This window comes from Thunnus albacares, chromosome 3, assembly GCF_914725855.1.
Source record: "Thunnus albacares chromosome 3, fThuAlb1.1, whole genome shotgun sequence".
In the NCBI taxonomy this organism is placed as follows: domain Eukaryota; kingdom Metazoa; phylum Chordata; class Actinopteri; order Scombriformes; family Scombridae; genus Thunnus; species Thunnus albacares.
In genome coordinates, this window is record NC_058108.1 from 17564371 (window position 1) to 17583272 (window position 18902).

The 18902-nt window shown below is 37.3% G+C and overlaps 1 protein-coding gene across 2 annotated transcripts in view; it reads left to right on the forward strand.

Moving 5' to 3' along the window:
• The window catches only part of LOC122979351 (glycine receptor subunit beta-like), a 68337-nt gene that overhangs the window by 21062 nt on the left and 28373 nt on the right, over positions 1 to 18902 (forward strand). For both annotated transcript variants that reach the window (XM_044346718.1, XM_044346719.1), the window contains exons 2-3: positions 539 to 668; positions 12781 to 12887. In XM_044346718.1, the coding sequence (XP_044202653.1) occupies positions 544 to 668; positions 12781 to 12887 (232 nt within the window). In that variant the 5' untranslated portion in view covers positions 539 to 543. The remainder of the gene's footprint in view (positions 1 to 538; positions 669 to 12780; positions 12888 to 18902) is intronic.

Here is an 18902-nt window from a genome sequence, read left to right on the forward strand (position 1 = left end):
TGTTTGGACTTCCGTAACTTTGTGATGTCACAACTATATTCACAGTGTCTTCCCTACCATTGTCTTGGAAAGAAACAAAACATGTTTATTTATGTAATTTACCTAATTTATGTGCATTTGTTTCATTTTAGCTCAGTGTGAGAGTCTCTACTGCGTTTTGCTGTCATTTATGGTCCCACTAGTTTCTCTCCTCTCCTCTGCTCTCTGTGTGCTACAATCTGTTACCTGTGGTTGGCCAAGGCGTGCGTCACACAGAAATCAGTCAGCCAATCGGAAGACAGGGGCATTGAGCAGACACAAAACAGCTTGTTTCAGGCTGAGTGAGACAGAGGGGCTGCATCCATGACCTGTACAGATGTAACTACATGCTTTTTTAACCATAAAAACATGCAAATGTTTGTACATAGACCATGTCAATTAAAATATTAAACTGGGAAAGGAGCATAATATGACCTCTCTAAGTGGTTAACCCTTTTTAAGGGTTAAACTTTCTGTTACAAGTAACATGTGATAAGGCTAGCATTTCACTCTGTTTTAGGCACCATGGCTGCTGGATTGAGGCCAGTGATTGTGCTGCTGTTGCTGCTGAGTTGTTGGCATTTGACCACAGCCAAGGAAGGAAAATCCACAAAGAAGGGAAAGAAAGGCAAGCAAGTCGTCTGTCCTTCGTGAGTAAATATGCTATATTCTCAAAATATATCCTCTCTCAGTACACTTCCATTACTATCAACATTATCCTCAGAATTTGTCATCATTCATTACGCTACTACGCCACATCATTCAAATATGATTTCAGACACTGTCCTGCCCATATTTTCTTGCTTTTTGATTGCTTTGCTTTTTATTACTTTATTCTATCATGATGTATTCTGCTGCCTTATAATATGAATGTCAATTATTCCTGTAAATACATAATGTCTGTGTAGCATCTTCTCTATCTATAACACTCTGCACTTTCAGTTTAAAGTCTATTGTAAGTTATTATAATAATTAGAGAAAAAATGGTGAAGAGCTGCCACAACTGACCAATCAAACAGGGCAATGGTCATTAGGTATACAGTCAGCAGTATAATAGATACAGTTCCTGTTATTTATTTAATACAGCAACAACTACTACTACTACTACTACTACCACTACCACTACTACTACTACTACTACTACTAATAATAATAATAATAATGATAATAATAATAATAATAATAATAATAATAATAATAATAATAATAATAGACTTCAGGGGCTACTGACACAGGGGGGGTTGTCAGCCTCTCAATAGGGGCAAATAAGACACGTACTTTTTTTTTTTTTTTTTGGCAATGATGTCAGGTAAGGAGTGCCTTGCATTTCACAGTTCTAAATTATAAATGCCAAGCCTAGATGTATAGATGTCCACCGTCTCCTTGAGCTTGGAGACATTCAGGTCCAAGTTGTTGTCCTTACACCATGATGACAGCACCTCCACCTCATCCAGATAGGCTGTCTCGTTGTTGTTAGAGATCAGGCCTACCACCACCATGTCATCCACGAATTTCACAATGATGTTGGAGCTGTGTGTGGCAATGCAATCACAGGTGTAAAGGGAGTAGAGCAGAGGATTCAGGATGCAACCTTGGGGGGCACCGGTGTTGATGGTTCGGGTGCTGAAGGTGCAGGTTCCAACCTTCACCACTTGTGGTCTCCAGGACCCAGGAGTAGAGTGATGAGCTCAACCTCATGTCCCTGAGCTTGGTGATTAGTCAGACGGGAAATTATAGTATTGAATTCTATGACTTCTTGTAGTGTTGAGACACTGTTCTCCACTGCAGGTCGGATTAAAATGGACCTCAAAGCATCCATGACAACAACCTATCTCAACAACCTGAAAAGGCACTCTGTGACTCTTTGGACCATGATGAGATAATCTCTGAATTCAATGTTTGCATTTGTGCCTTGTTTTGTAGGCCATGAAAACAACAAAGGTAGGCCTGTTTTCACTAAAGCCTTCACATTAAGTAATGGTACGGTGTGTATTAGCTGTTTACTGTTAATAGGATTCATAGTTTAGTTGATGAGTTGCTTATTTTTTCAAACACAAGTTAATTGTTGATTTAATAGAAAGTGTGTGCCTGAATAGAAAGTGTGTTGTTCTTTCATAATTCAAACAGTGCTGGGCTGGATGTTTCTATGATTTCCTTTTGCTGCTGATTCATGTAAACAGCTGCTGTTACATTTGCTGTGTTATTTGTGTGCTCAACATGGTACTGAGCAACAGTGGCTGTAGGCTATAATGAATACACAAGGGATATGTTACATGTTCGGTTTCTGTCCAATGTATACTATGTCATGCAGTATTTTTACACTATCTCTGCTTTCAGTGTTAAAGTTGAGTTGCAACTTTGTGCAATAAAATGGTTAATTAGCAGTACTGTTTGCTGTAGAGCCCATGCTCTGACAGTTCTAAAAAACAGGTTTTTGTCTATTCTGTGCACTGTGATTCCTTTATAGACTGAGGCTCTCAGGGTTGACGATGTCTTGTAGGGAGGTTTTTGCTGTTATTACCTTTGTATTGCAGAATGTTGTCACTGTTTTTTCAGTTGTTCTATGTTTGTCCTTTTTTCTACTTCAGTTTTCATAGGTCTATGTTTCTGGGAAAAGATGGCCCACTCAACTTTAGAATTGGCCCCCAAAATATAGTTTCTGCCTACGCCACTGAATTCAGCTGAAGAGCAACTCATTCAAAAGAAGCAATATTTCCATAAGACATCTGCTTGTAGAGGAAGGTTAAACAAGGGGGAAGAGATAAGAGATAAGGTCAGTAAACTCCAGGAGGAGAGACTAGGGGGAATCCTTACAGGTGGTGGTTGGTATGTGGAATGGAGAATCTGCCTCTTAGCTCTGATACCACTCATGTTGTAAGCTCTTGTCAGGAGGGGCCTAGGTGGCTTCTTTCAAGGTTTCTGGTATGTGGTATATCTTCTTGTTTTGATTCGTCTCATTCTTGGCAGAGGGAACAGAAAGGTGACGCAGCGAGTAAAATAGGGTAGAGGTGAATAATTTTACACCTGACTTGTTAAGGCTCCATCTGCCTTAAAAAGGTGTCTGCGGACACAAAAAAAGATGAAATTGTCAATAAGGTGCACTGAATCAAGGGCACATGTAGTTGAAAGCTATGTGTTCAGTGCCAACAATCTGCTGAATCTCTCAACTCCTTCTCTGACTGGTGGTAGAAGGCCATTCATTAGCATCTCAGCATTCAAGTAGCTGAGTATGTTCAACAGATCAGTAAAGTCTTGTTTCTGTACTTCTGACTGGTGTTTGACAACATCTTTGGTCCTTTTGTGCACTATGATTTTTTTCACAGTTAGTGGTGCAGCCACATAGTTAGCTATCACTGCAACAGAGTCCAGACAGATACCAAAAGAAAGAACAAGGTCCAATGTGTGTGCTGCGGAATGTGTAGGTTCTTTATCTGACTGTATAAAACTAAAAGGATCAGATTTAGTAGAGTCAGACTAAGATTAGTGAAAACTAATTAGAGAAAACAGCTGAGAAAATTCTGTTATAGCTGTTCTGAACAGCCACACAGCAGGCTTTCACCTCAATAGCCTGTTATAGAGACAGCAGAGAGACACAGCAATGGTTCAAATTTTGGGATAAAGGTGCACACTTTTGAACAGTCTTTCCTATAAGGCATTCCCGGTGTTGCCCTCATTTGTACATTGGAAAAGGTACATAAGTAGTTGTGTATAGAATGAAACAAGAGCTTTAGAGAGTAGTTCAAACTCCGCCTACATTCTTACCTCCTCAAACCTGGCCAATCGCTGCATGAGGTGTGCACACTTGTCAGAAAGTTACAAAAGATGTTGGACACATGATTCCTGGATCTCCAGGATGAATCTGAGTGGAGAAAGTGAGCAAGCAGCACTTGCCCCTCCCTCATGTCCACCACTGAGGTGGTCATGGGCAAGGCCCTGAGCCCCCAGCTGCTCCAATGGAGCTGCTCATTGACCAGCAGATCAGACTGCTGTACTGGGCAGCTTCCAGGTGTGAATGTGTGTATGATCAGTACCTTCCTGAAATGGAGACCATTGCTCTCGTTGAAGCTTCCGTGTCTAAATACAAAAGCATCATAGAGACAGAAACAATACAGTACTGGTAAATGAAAAATAAAGTGACACATTAAGATGATTTTGTCATTGGTGACGCACAGTTTTAGCAAAAAATCCATTTATCAGACTTTTCAAACTCTCAAATATCAATATTTGTTTTGGCTTGAAAAATCCAGCATTGGGCTTTTCATTGCTTGTTGCTCCTTGCATGGATAATGGTTTCAAGAGGGGAAGTATGAATAAATATTGTAAATAAATCACATATGGAATTATTTGTCCATCAAGATCATTCCTATGAGAGTATAATAATAGGAAGTAGCCCTTCTTGCTGGCCAAACAAGAGAAAATTCAAATTAAAATTGATATAATTATTATTTACTCATTCATTTACTCTTGACTACCTAATAAAGACATAAAAATACTTATTTATGATTAACCATACCATCAGAGAAAGGTTCCCATTGGAGCCAGATTTAACACTAGATAAAGCCGTCTTGAACTGGACATCCTCCTGTCTGCTATGACGACTACAGTCTGTAGACAACAAGACACTATGAAGCGTTAATCTGATGCCAGACATGATGCATGCACACCTTCCTTTCTACTGGGTGAGGGTGGGAATAAAGGTGCCTTTAGACTGTGCAACAACAGCAATCGTGTAAGCTTATTGCATGTCATGTTTTTTCCCCTTAACTTCTTAGATGTGGGTTGTAGTGGCAGTCACGTTGAAGATTTGGTCCTAAATTTCTAACACCAAAAAAATTTTGCCGCAGGTTGTCTTTGGCCATCAGTGGACGTGTCCAAATTTTTCGCCACATTTTCTCACTTTCACTCTCACAAGGCAGGACTTGTGAATGGTTAAATCGCACCAAACCAAAAGGAACAGGACTTCATTGGACCATGGCCTAGGCTCCTAAGCAGTGCCCTGATTCACACTTACGTTAGGTTCTTGCGATACATTTCATCAGAACCAGTTAACACAAGTAAATGAAAAATGTATTCTGTTGTATATATATGACCACCATGTATCTTCATCTGAAGCCATGCCTAGTGGACAAAGGAAGAGGTACAACACAAAATACTGTATAATTAGTCTAGAAGAAGAAAAAGACTGTATCCACAGACTGTAACCATGTGGTTGGGGTGTTGACAGGTTGTGATCTAAGCCTCTGAAGTTAACCTGCTCCAGATGGTGATTTATTCCCGTTAAAAGTGAGCCAGCTTTGTGATACTGGAAAATGTTAGCTATCTATCTTTGAGTTAAGCTCAAAGATAGCTGCTAACACAGCTTTGTGGTACAGGCCCCTTCTCAGAACACACACCATGTTGGAAGGAAAAGCTGATGTGACAGTACTGTATAGATGTGGTATACATTGCACAATCTGTAGTAAACTCTAAATTTTGAAAGTAATTTTCAGTTTGTTTGTCACTCTAAGGTAAATAAATGACAGCCAGCGTTTATTGAGAATGGCACCCAAAGAGGGCCTTTGTGGGTGACTGAGTTGTCCTGGACAGATATGGTATATGATGTCAACCAGTGTTAATTTTGTTGATGTAACCTATGACGAAAATGATTCGTCAATGATATTTTTTCACTGATGAAAACGAGACAATAAGTGAATAAAAACTAATTTATGATGACAAAAATTATGACTTAATCTATGGACAGTTTTGTGAGTGAATAAAAACGAGACGGAATGTTAGGGAGGGGTGAGTTTCGAAGAGATCCAATCAGAACTAATTAAAATCAAATTCAAGTAAGCTTTATTGGCATGATGAATCAACTAATGTCTTTGCGTGGTAGGGAGTGGGAGATTACTGATAGTACTAATCTACCTAGTGGGAAGTCAACTAGCATGCACACTTGCTGCCTGTGTCATAAACTGCACAGAAATATCAATGTTTGGGAGAAAGAGAAGAACAGAAATATGGATAAATTTCACATTTGATGTCAAGGAAAACAAGACCCTTTGTAAACTGTGTGGAGTGACAATCACCAGTAAAAACTGGTGATTGAAATTCAAAAGTCAAAATAGTTGGAGGTGATTGGGTGTGGAGGAGGAGAAGGGCCGGGGTTGTGAAAAAAGGCAGACAACAAGACTCTAACCTACATTTAGATCAAAACCAAGAGCGACGGAGACACAGATACACGTTGAACTGGGTACGTATTAAGTAATTATAATTTATTAGGATAGTACAGAAACGCCTCTTTGACTTAAGTTTAGTTGAACTAATTAGCTTCAAGGTAATGTTAAACTGAAGAAGCTAATGCTAGCACCAATGTAAGTTTGTCAGTGTTAGCCTAGCTAGCACATTGTACTGAGCAGGGGAGTTAAACTGGATTTCTGTCTGTTTGAATGGAACACAGACAGTCAGTCAGTCAGTCAGGCAGGTGGTGCATGTTGTTTATGGCCCCGTTCGTAAAAGGTACCAGTGAGCCTGCACTGTCCGATCCGGTTTGTTTACGAGTCAAGGCGTCGGCTCCTTATTCAGCCTTGGTTTACCGGAGAGACTCTCTCACAGCTATGGTTTTGTTGGCTGTGGTTTCGATGGAGATCTCAGTATGCTAGGAAGAACTAGGGAATGAAAAAGTACATGACTATTGATGCCTGTTCAAAACAATGCAAACGTCAGTAAATCATTCTTGTTGTTAGTATTGTATGTCGTGATTAATCTGATGTCAAGTTGAGAACTGTTTAATACAGTGTACAAGTGAAACATAATATTACATTTATGTCATACTCAGCTCAAACCCAGTAGGGAGCAAGCTAGAGGTAGTGTTTGCAAAGTGTGATCAATCGTATTTTGTATTCAAGACATTTATTTCTGTAAGACAATATTCTCATTCATCCGAATTAGACTCTGTCACTGTCAACTTTAGTTTTGCAAACGGGAACCGAAATTTGATAACCATGCACTGCATGCCTTTAAATACAACACTACTGATCAGTACTGTTGTCTTTTCTTTTCTCAAAGGGGTCCAGTTAGAGAAAAATTCCTCAACCAAACGTCTGGAACATCATAATGAGTTTTACTGCTTAAACGCACAATATGTAATTTCTGCCACTTATGGTCTCTCAATCAAAACAATAACAAAACACAGGACGTCCAGTAGAGGCTGCGAGCCGAACTGCTGTTAACACTGGCTCAGCTTGTTTCCCTGACAACTTAAGATACAGGCATTCAGCAGGTCTTTATCACGATCTGAATTATCCGCAGAGGTCTCCTCCTCTCCAAAAAAAAACATACATGGGGATTAAAACTGGTAAAAACACTGAATAAAGCAGTTTCATGTAAAAAATCAGTATTTCCCTGGCGCTGTTCAGAAGACACATGACATAACGAGGGGCTCTTAGCTGAGCTGCTGCTAACATTTGCTCAGCTTACTTCTCTGAAAATTTTAGATACAGATGTTAAAAATGTTTTTTACTGGGAGCTGAATTATCTGCAGATGTCTCCTCCTCTCCGAAACAAATGTACATGGGGACTAAAAACTGTAAATAAAGCAGTTTCCCTTAAAAAATTGGTGTTTCTCCGACGCTGTTTGGTGGAAAGAGGGCGTCCAGGAGGGGCTGTTAGCCGAGCTGCTGTTAGCCGAGCTGCTGCTAGCGTTTGCTCAGCTTGTTTCTCTGATAACTTAAGATCCCAACGTCTGATGACTAAAATGCCTCATCCAGTTAAAAGATACAGTTAAAAACGACCAAGATCTAAAAAGTATATCATGAAAATGTGGCTAACTGAATAAAAGTCAATTTGTGACAGTTCTGGTGGGCAACCACGATGCCAACGTATTATCTTGTATGTGTATACTCTTTGGTAGACGTCATTGTGACGGACAACCACAACACCGACGTTTTATCTAGTATGTGTATACTCTTTGGTAGATGCCTTTGTGGTGGACAATCACAACAAAGTGTAACTTGCATTTTGTCCACTCTGGGGATGATAATGTATGTTTTCAAATTAAGTTTTTCATTTGTTAAAACCAAAGAAACCATTCCTTTGTCAGAAAAATTGCCCTCAAAGCTGTCTTGCTTTTTTTTAGTTGTAAAAAATAAATAAATCATTTGTATAATATTATAATGAAGAATTTGTGAGGAATTATTTACTGCCTTAGTCCAGACGCTATCCTGTTGTTTTAACAATCACAATTGCTACTGTAGGTTTGTGTGAGGTTGCAGCATACATGAAAAGCAACAGTGTCCACAATTTATGCATAGTGGCACAAATCGTTATTGCACGTTTCAGATTTGAGACTGATAGACAGACAGAAGAACTGACCAACAGTGACTTGTACTAGCTGCTGTTTGCAGTTTAAAAAAAAAAGGCTTCTGATACATTAGAAATTATTCTGATTGTAATTGTTTTTGTCACAATGCAGGTGGACCACTCGTGACTGCGGACAATGAAAGTCCATCAATGCTTCAGAGTAACAAAAATGCAGCAGCACCTGAGGGGAGCAGAGGCCCCTCACTGTTGTCAGTCTACGGACTCTGACTAAATCAACAAATAAACAACATGGAACACAATCACCTCTCACCTACACAAACACACCATGACACACACACCATCAGATCAGAGTACTTTTTTTTTTTTTTAACATCTTTTTATCTGTTTATCTCATACCCCAATAATATATGTTTAGTTTATGGTGCAGAAGTTGACTGTACGACATTTAAGTGTATAATTTTTGTTATTAGATTTGAAACCTAGTCATGACTTTTTTTAAGCGGAGACAGGTTTAGTATGTTTTCACACTCACACACACACACACACACACACACACACACACACACACTCACAAAACAAATAAATGAATGAATGAATGAAAAAAGTAATTCTGTTAAGACTTTTGAATACTGATGTATTATCAAACGTTACCGTGTTTTAGTCAATTCCAATAGTGAAGTAAATTATCAAAGTCATCCTAGTGACCACAGTGGTCCAGTTACCCAGGAATTTTGAGTGGAAGAGTTACAGGAATGTTGTGTCATAATGTTATTATTATAATGTTGATTAATGTTAAAATATATTAATGAAATGTTACCACAAAACATTTGAATAATGTTTTGAATAATGTTTTTAAAGCATGTTATCCTACTCTAAAATAATAACATTCTGGGTATATTAAAAAAACAACAACTTGCCACTGAAAACATTTTTAGGAATGTTAGGGTATAATGTTCTAACATTATTATCACTAAACATTTTAAGAAGGTTATCACCAAACATTTATAGAGAACGTTATCCTAGAATATTCTGGGAACAAAAAAAACTTTCCGTTGATGACATTATTAGAACATTGCATGTAACATTCTCAGAACGTATTTGGAACGAAAAAAATTCCAGCTGGGCTAATGGCATTGCTGCCTTTACAATATTTCATTTCATCAGTCTGAGAAGTAGAATTGTTACATTCACTTCCATTGCCTGTGCAGGCTGTAGAAAAGAGCACAACCCAAATCTATTTCATTTGTCTTGAGTTACTTGATACTTGTTTTCATTATTAACAGAGGACTGTTGAATTTTCTATATCCAAGTACTATGTGCAATGGCTTTACAGCCAATATAGTTTCTCTTCTTTATATTTGAAAGTTGCACTTCTGCTTGAGAGAATGAAGAATGTCATATGTAAGTTGTTATAAACAGTCCATATCTAATTATTGGTCATTTGGTTTGTTGTCTTTTGTGAAAAAGCAAGGCCATATTCTTGTTTCTTTTATGAGACTTGGTTTTATATGTATTTGATTTTAAGATAAATAAATAAAACATAATAAAGACATGTATCATATCACAACAGTTAAATTTCAGTCTGTATTGCATGTTCCACCTTAATACCATTCTATAATAACAGGTTAATAGATGTTTCCACCAGGGGTATATAATGAGTTTGGAAATTTTAGAGAAACCCTTACATAATGCATTACACTTTAGCTATTGAGTTGATTTTAGTCAACTCAATCTACTGTAGATTGAGTTGACTAAAACAATTTAGATGACTAAAATATGACTAAAACTAAATGGAATTTTAGTCAGAAGACTATGACTAAAACTAAAACTAAATTTGCTGTCAAAATTAATACTGGTGATATTGACCCTGATAGACTCCACTTTCTCTGTAAAGTAATTTCAAAATTTCTCACAGTCAGCATCACATTCAGCAGGAACATTTGGAGGGTCTGGATTAACCTGTTGATTGATAAACTTGAATAAAAACCTAGGATTACGCTGATTAGCATTATGTTGTAATGAAGTAGAAGCTTTTTCATTGCCACATAGTGGAACTGAAGACTGCTTTTCTTCCACCTCCGTTCAGCATTCCTGCACTCTTTTACAGCTATGAATACTTTCAGTTAATCAAGGTTGCAACTTACGATTTGCTTTATCTCTGTTTTTAAGGGGAGCAATGCTATCCAAAGTTGATGAGCATAAATAATTCAAGCAACTAGGTCATTAAGGTGGGGAATTTTCAGAATTTCCATTGTATAGTGGCTAAAAAGTGCACAAAACTTAGGTCCACTTTGTTCATTAAGACCGCATGTGCACAAATACCCTGCCTCTGGAGTTTTTGCCCTTGACGTTTTTGATCACACACCTTTATTGATTGACTAAACTTACTACAGCCACAACAGTCTGGTTTTCACCCGGGTCACAGCACAATTACAGCTGCAGTTTCAGTCATTGATAGCACTGTCTCCTCCCTGGATAAAAAACAATTTTGTGCTGTTCTCTTCATTGACCTGTCAAAAGCATTTGATACCGTTGACCATAAAATCCTACTTCATAAACTACAGTCTATAAGTTTAGATGAAGCCACACTTAATTGGTTTCACTCTTACCTTACAGAGAGAACCCAGACTGATGTTGCTGATGTTTCTCAATCGAGCCCTCTTACCATCAGAAATGGGTTGCCACAGGGGTCTATCCTTGGTCCACTGCCGTTTACATTATACATAAATAACATTATTCTTCCTAATCAACACTTCAATGTCCTTTTTTTTTCAGATGATACAATTTTCTATGCCCCAAGCTCCCCCCCACCCAGCCCAGGCCTTGACTTGTCTTCAGTCTGCTTTTGACACTTTCCAAATATAAATCCTTAATCACAGACTAGTTTTAAATGCAGAAAAGACCAAGTACATGGTATTCTCCACCAAAAGTGACTCTGACTATTCTACCATTAAAACGTTAAATTGCACCCATATTACTCTTGCTGAGTCATACAAATACTTAGGAATTTGGCTCGACAGCAGACTATAATTCAAGATTCATATTCAACATTTGACTCAGAAATTAAAAATCAAACTAAGCTTCTTGTATAGAGTTAAAGGTTGTCTGTCTTCTTCCAACCGTAAGTACTGTCTGTATTGTCATACTGCCCCATCTACACTTCAGCAATTAAACCCTGTGTATCATAGTTGTTCACATCGTTATCACATTATCACATCATTCGGTCTCTGTATCACAAGATTGGTTGGACTTCCTTACAATCAAGAAGAAATAACCATCTCATGTTATTCATCTATCAAGCTCTACTGTTGAAGCTTCCAAACTACCTCACATCTCCTCTCTCATTTAAATCTAGTAACTACAGTACACCATCCAGTAACTACTTAACCTCAGATATCCCTCATGTTCGCACTAATGTTGGCAGCACTAGTTTCAGGTACTATGCACCTTTTAAATGGAATGAACTGCAAAATGCTCTTAAACTTAGTCTTACATTCTTCTTTGAGATTTTAAAGCTTTGTTGTCTGATGTTTTTTTTTTTATAATTCTTGTATCTGCTTTTATTTATTCCTTTGGTTTCTTTTATTGTGTAGTTGTGTTGTTTCTGTCTGCTAATTGTGTTCTTGTCTTATGAATGTTTCTTGTTCTCAGGTGTCTCTTGGAAAAGAGATCTTAAGAGTCTTAATGAGACTGCCTCATTAAATAAAAATAAAGTTCACACAAAGCTTAAAAAAATAGATAAAAATTAAAGCTCACAATAAAAACAATTAAAACTCAGAGTGAAGACAAACTGGGAAAAAGGGAGGCAGCCACCTTGTCGCACAATCGTATAGTATTATGTGATGAATGTGTTTTTGTGAATTCCCTGAATCTTTGTAACAGAGTTGGAGAGAGTAATATTAGTATGACACACAGAGCAACAATGGCCACATTATGGGAAAGACATCCAGTTAAAATAAACTGGAATTTTCCTTTAAGTATCAAAGCAGAGTACTTTTGTGCACACAGCGGTAGCAACATCAAAACTGGTTAAAATACTGCATTTCTGTACCTATCCAAGTTCATATTGATAATTGAAAGCAAACTAAAATATTCCCTTTACTTATCAAAGGCATAAATCTCTATTTTGACCACTCAGAAATTAAAACATATACTTACATTATTTTTAAACTATAGTCTTGATGATGTCCTGAGGTAACCCTTTTTTTGAAAGCCACAGAGTTTTTGTCCCTACAGTCTTTAAAGCTCAGTAAAAAAAAAAAAAAAGTACAGTAAGTGATTTGTTATGTCATTAGGTGCTTAATGAAATGCACTTGACCCACTTGATGTTCTTATTACCTTTCCTTGTTTGCATTTTGCAGTAATCTCACATGTATTCAAAAAAACTTTGCTATATTTACAGTGTTTTAGATTTGGATGTTAATTATGTTCATCAATTTTTATTAATATCCTATTTAACAGCCAGCTGTCCCCAGAGGATTTGGCCCAGGTTCCTGCTAACTCCACTTCTAACATCTTGAACCGTCTAATGGTCAGTTATGACCCAAGAATAAGGCCTAACTTTCAAGGTAATACCACAAACTACACAGGTAAGTGGTGACAAACATTTTCTTTTTAGCACAAAGATTGCCACACAGGAACAAGTCAGAATGTATTCTTTTGTATCCATCAAAAGGATAGGTTCACAATATTTCAAGCCTGTCTTAATAGTCAGAGGCCCATATGCACATTGTGTAGTTTATCTTGCTGTAATCATTCCTCCTGTCCATTAAAAGATAATTTCCTAATGTACTTTCAGTGTAAACAATGGGGGCAAAAGCCAAAGTTCTCGTTCTGTGCAAAAATATGTTCCTAAGTTTGCCTGAAGTTAAGTTTAGGCTTCCAGAGTTAGGCTGCGTTCAGACTAAGCAGCAACTACCACAGATTGAGGCTGCATCTGATGTGGGAGTACTTACAAATGCAATGCCACTGACTGCTACTGGATGTTGGCTCCAACTGATTCCCATTCAAAAAGCGTCAACTTCCCTCTAGTAATACTAAGTCATCATCATTTTTTCAATGAATCATTATACCACTTTTCTAAACAGAGTGCTCAACAACACAGTATTAAACAGTAAAACAATGAGGGCATAGCAAAATAAGAAAAAGTAGTTAATATTTAAGAAAAGGCTATCCAATAAAAGCGAGTCTTAAGAAGTGGTTTAAAAGACGCTAAAGAGTTGGCTAGCCTGGGAGTCACGTCCGCCTACCAAGATGGCTGCCAAGGACATTGCTCGTAGTTTGTTGGTCGCTCCATGTCTAGAGTAACAGCTGTCTCAGTGTCTCATATGAGGATACAATGTTCAAACAGAAAACAAGTGTTCCTAGAATCTACAACAGAAACTGTGGAATGAAGCCAGTCTGACAACAGCTGTAAGTAATAGAAAGTGTAAATGCTCACGTTGGACTGTGTAAACACTATTTCAGAATTTGAGTGAGATGACAGAATCCTGTAGGTAGAGTAAGATGTTGAATTTTATATTGTGAGTTTGAGGTCTGAATTCCTTAGATTTGATCATTTTGTCTAATTGCTGCAGTGAGTGGCTCAATTCAAATAGCAAATGGTGAGGAGGAGAGAAAGTGGGTATCCTTGTCTGGTTCCCTGGAAGTGTCTGTGAAGCCATTTGTGGTGACAGTGGCTTTAGGTGAAGTGTAAAGTACTCTTATCCAGTGGATGAATGAGTTTCCAAAACCAAATTTGTGTAATATGTTGTAAGAAGGTCCAATTAACTTTATTGAATGCTTTCTCTGCATCCAGTGATGTAATGATTTTTTTAGTTTGTTGTGTAAAGTGAATTATGTTAAAATGTCTGCAAATATAATTTGAAGCATGTCTATCTTAATAAAACCTGTTTGATCCAGATGAATTAAGATAGGAGTGACTGTCTCTAATGTGGTGGCCAGCATTGATGATTTTCAAGTCAGCATTCCTAAGTTAAAGAGGACAGTAACAGGATGGTAAAGATGGGTCTTTATGAGGTTTCAGTAGAACTGATATGCCAACTGTATTCATGTTGGGAAGGATTTGGGATTTGCTTTTTTTTTCTTAAGTCAGTCTATAAAAGAGAGGGAATGATATGTTCCAGAGGTGCTTATAGAATTGAGCAGGGAAGCCGTTGGATCCAGGTGATTTGGTTTTTGCCATTTGGATGAGGGCTTTAAAGAGTTCATTTGATCATAGCGGTGCATCCAGAGGGTCAGTTTCTTTTTAGATAGTTTAGGTTATTCCAGGTTGTTGAGAAATGTCCGTACTTCTGGGTCGGGTTCATCGTCTAAGGTGTATAAATTGCTGCAAAATGGGGTGCTGGGTTTTTTGGTACCACAGAGGAACTCTATCTTGTATAATAGGTGGCGACTTCCGGCTGGCGCCATTGCCATTGTCTTGCCACTTCCTGCTATAGTCATGTCCGCCATGTTGACTCTCGCGTGATGTCATCATCCCAGAAGATGTCCGCCATCTTGTCACCCACCCACACTCATACACACACACATACACACACCTGCATGTCCGTTTAACCGTGTACAGTTGTTCTATGTCTCTTTGCTTAGGTAGTTGCAGTTGTAGTACAGTGATTTGGTGACTTAAGTGTTTGTTACTTTGTTAATTCTTGCTGAGGATAATAAATTCTGTTATACATTTAAAGAGAAGTCTTCTGTGATTATTGTGTTTACTTACTGTGATAAGAGGCTGATTGAGAGAGTCAGAGCTCAAACTCAAACCTGCTTTGTTCACCTGTGAATGTTGATATCCATCAGATTATTAGCATTCTAAGTGAACTCTTTTATGAGACTACCTCACTGTCTGGTTATTGGTTCCTGTTTGCGGAAGGTGTCCTGTTATTATTTAATTCACATTAATAATTTTATTAACTTTAATAATGTATAATTATCTTTGATAATTATTAATTATTGCTAATAACCAGCCATGCTCCTTCCAGCTCCGACATTGTGTATGTGCACTTGGTATCCATCCCTCTTTTCTCTTTCATATGCACACACGTGTGCACACACATAAAGTGGCTGCCAAATGTTTACTTTATTGAATATGTATTTGCTGACTTGCCTGAAACCAAACTTTTATCATGAACTTTTCTCTAATTTTTACATTTTATTTTACTTACCTACTTAACTATAAATCTGAGACCAAAGTTACTATTTAAAATTTACATTTCATAGAGTGTCACAATAAAAGTTACAAACACAAATGTATAAAAGCCTGTAGGTAATGTGTTACTCTGTTTTAACCAACTATCTGTTATAAGGTTTTCAAATCTCATCTGGGATTCTGTAGCTCTGTGCTTCTTTCAGTTGTTGGTTTGGGCAACACAAATGAAGAGTTTCATGACAGAGCCACAGCAATGCTCAAACCTACCTTTGAATCATCTCAAAAGCTTCTACTAGTATTATTATTTTATTTATTTTAGATAATGTCCATGTCATGATCCACTAAAAGGAGAGAGATGGTATTAGAATAAATATTTTTCCCACTAATTAATTTCAAAGATGAATGTTTAGATTGATTACGGATCACTCTTATTAGCTAAGCTCAGCTGTTTCTGACCCTTAGGTTCTTCTTTAAAAAGGATCAGATGTCTTACTTCACTTTGGGAGGAGGTATCACCAACAGTAATAGTTGTTTAATTAAACAACATATCTGAGCAACAATCACAAATTAGCAAACACCTCACACCTGAAATTAAAATATAATATCAACTGACTGATGTTAGTTTTGTCCAGTGAAGTCGTTGTCAATTCTGTGATATCTGAAACATTGAAACTCTAAATAGCCTAGTGATCACTTCAGATTGACCACCATTCATTCATCACTGACTTCACTGCTGCTGTCGGGCTGCTGCTACAGTTGTCAGAAAACAGCGTCAAACAGCTTGAAGTTGAGAGTTGCTAGATCATCAGGTTGGGTATCCCCCATATCCTGCTCTTTCACTCTTTATCATAATAACATAGATCTAAATGTTAACATTACGTGGAGTTAAAACTGAGAGATCATTTGAGATCTGTAAAAATACTGGTAGGAACAATCCAGCAAGACCTTCACATTGGTAGGGAAATGTCCTTACTGTCCATATCTAAATCTATGCCCATAGTAGGGGGAAACTACTATGATCTTCAGCAAAGTAAAATAATACACTTCAAGTGAAAAATATATCCAATCAAAAGCATCTAAAAAACATCTAAAAACTAATACATTTAAAGGGCATCTGTAGAGTAGCAGTGACTCATTAATGTGGCAGCAGATCCACTGCATTTACTGTAAAATAATCAACTTGGTAATATGTGTCATTGTGTCAAGACCTTGTTATGACTCATGTTAAGGCTCCTGCCAGTTGTTTTTATGAAGAAAGGAAATAATTAAACAGTGGACATTGTTTTAGAAGAAGGAAAAAGGGGAGATGTTGAGATAAAGTAAGAGAGAGGGAGAGAAGATTTAAGGCAGAGGAGGAAACAGCATAAGAGCAGAGAGAACATGAGGAGTATGCGTGGTTGATTTGCTCTGTGAAGCTTCAAGCTACAACCAGATGTCCTTCACTTCTCGTACACACACACATACACACAGAGACTCATTCACACCACAGTAGACACTTATACTGCAGTTGCAACTATGTACTTGTGCACTGACGCTCACACTATATGATTAAGAAAAAGTCTCTTGAATTGTACTGCAGTTACACATAGGAGTGTGGAGAGCCTGTGCTAAGGGTGTACCAGCAGAGATCTTAAGGCAAGTGTGACCTGAAAACTGCACGAAAGGTAATCCCTTTGACATGCTTTTGGTGGGGGTGGGTTCTTTTATTTACTTTTTTTTAGATAGTTGCACAACTTCTTTATATAAACTTTGTACGTATGTATCACATCTATTACTGAACTAAGCTCCTCTCCCAAGCATCTTCCTGGTCAATGTAAGATCTCTGGTTAACAAAATGGATGAGATAAAACTCCAACTACGCACCCAAAAGAACATACAACTGCTGCACCCAGATTTTTACGAATCTGGACACCACAACCTACTGTAAAGGGATATTACTAAAGCCAAACAGGCATACAACTCGCAGGTCGAGGACCTGTTTCACAAACACAAACCCCAAGTGCCTTTTTTTTATCCTTTTTATCCTCCTTTTGCAATGTCTCCTAGAAACCACAGGATGCTTTTCATTGTATGTCTTCTCTAAGTAACTAAGTAAGTAAACTTTATTGATAAAGCACCTTTCAAAACCAGAGTTACAAGGTGCTTTACAATGCAAATAAAAACAAGAGAAAAATAAAGTAGAATAAAAGTAAGTAACAACACATAATATCAATATAAAAACAATAAAAGCATAATAACTGCACAGATGTCAGAAGAATTATACACTATATAATGACAAACTTGAATTGAATTGAATTGAACTGAACAGTGCAGTATTATCCTAAACTTTCATGTTTTTTGTGTTTTCATTTGACTTATTTTAACTAAAAAATGTAGATTTTATTTGGTGTGATGGAGGTACTTACTATTAAATAAATGTAAAAACATACATCTTTAGTTTGTAAACTGTAATCTCACGCTTCTTTGTATGAAAACAAAAAATGTTGCAGTTTAGTTTTGCTTCACCAGTTGGAAATGTTACACACTTTGAAAATGCTGCCCACAATCAAAGATCGATTGTTAGTATGTTCTTGTCAATTGTGTTTCAAATGTGTTTGTAATTTCACTTCATCTTAAAAGCATATTTCATGTTATTTCAAGAAACTTACACCTTCACACTGCTGTATTGAAGCATGTTTGTCATCCTCCTTATCCTACAGACCATAAAAATGATGAAGTTGTTCTCGGTTCACCTTTTTAATAGTACATCTGCAACACCTTATTTTGTAAAATACAGTAGATAAATCGATTTATGGATAGGGCGGCTAGGCTTTTACCAAGGGGGTCTGGGGAGAGGATATTTTTTTTTAAATGGCCCCAAAATGTCTGTCATGAATTCAGTAGCAATAGTAAAATCATCACAACTTCATATAGTTTGTATTAAGCACAGATATAATATGACTTGTGAACCTCTAAAACTAAAAATGTCATAAAATCATTCAGTTTATGCCTAGTATGAGTAATAGGCCTATGTCATAAAATTCGGTATTAATTTTAACTGAAAGCTTAAACAACTCCCACTCGCTTTCTTCTTGATCACTAACCTCCATTAGACCTGTTCCTTCAGCCCTGTCAGTTTCCTCCATCTTCCTCCTCTCCCTCTCCTTGCCTGTCTTTAGTAACACGTTATTTTATGAAACTCAGATTTACAAGAACTCAAGGCTTAATGAGTGATCAACCAGTTTAAATTTGTATTTGTTTGAACTGGCAAATTCTTCTCACCTGACTGGCCTTCGGCGGAGGATGAAGAGATTTCATATATCCATCTACAGGTTGAGGTATTGAGGGATATAAAATTGCGTTATGATCAACTCAATGTGACCTTTTCACGGACATTAACTGATTATAAACAATAATCTATGCCTACTAATATGATCATTTCGAAATACTTAAGAGGCAT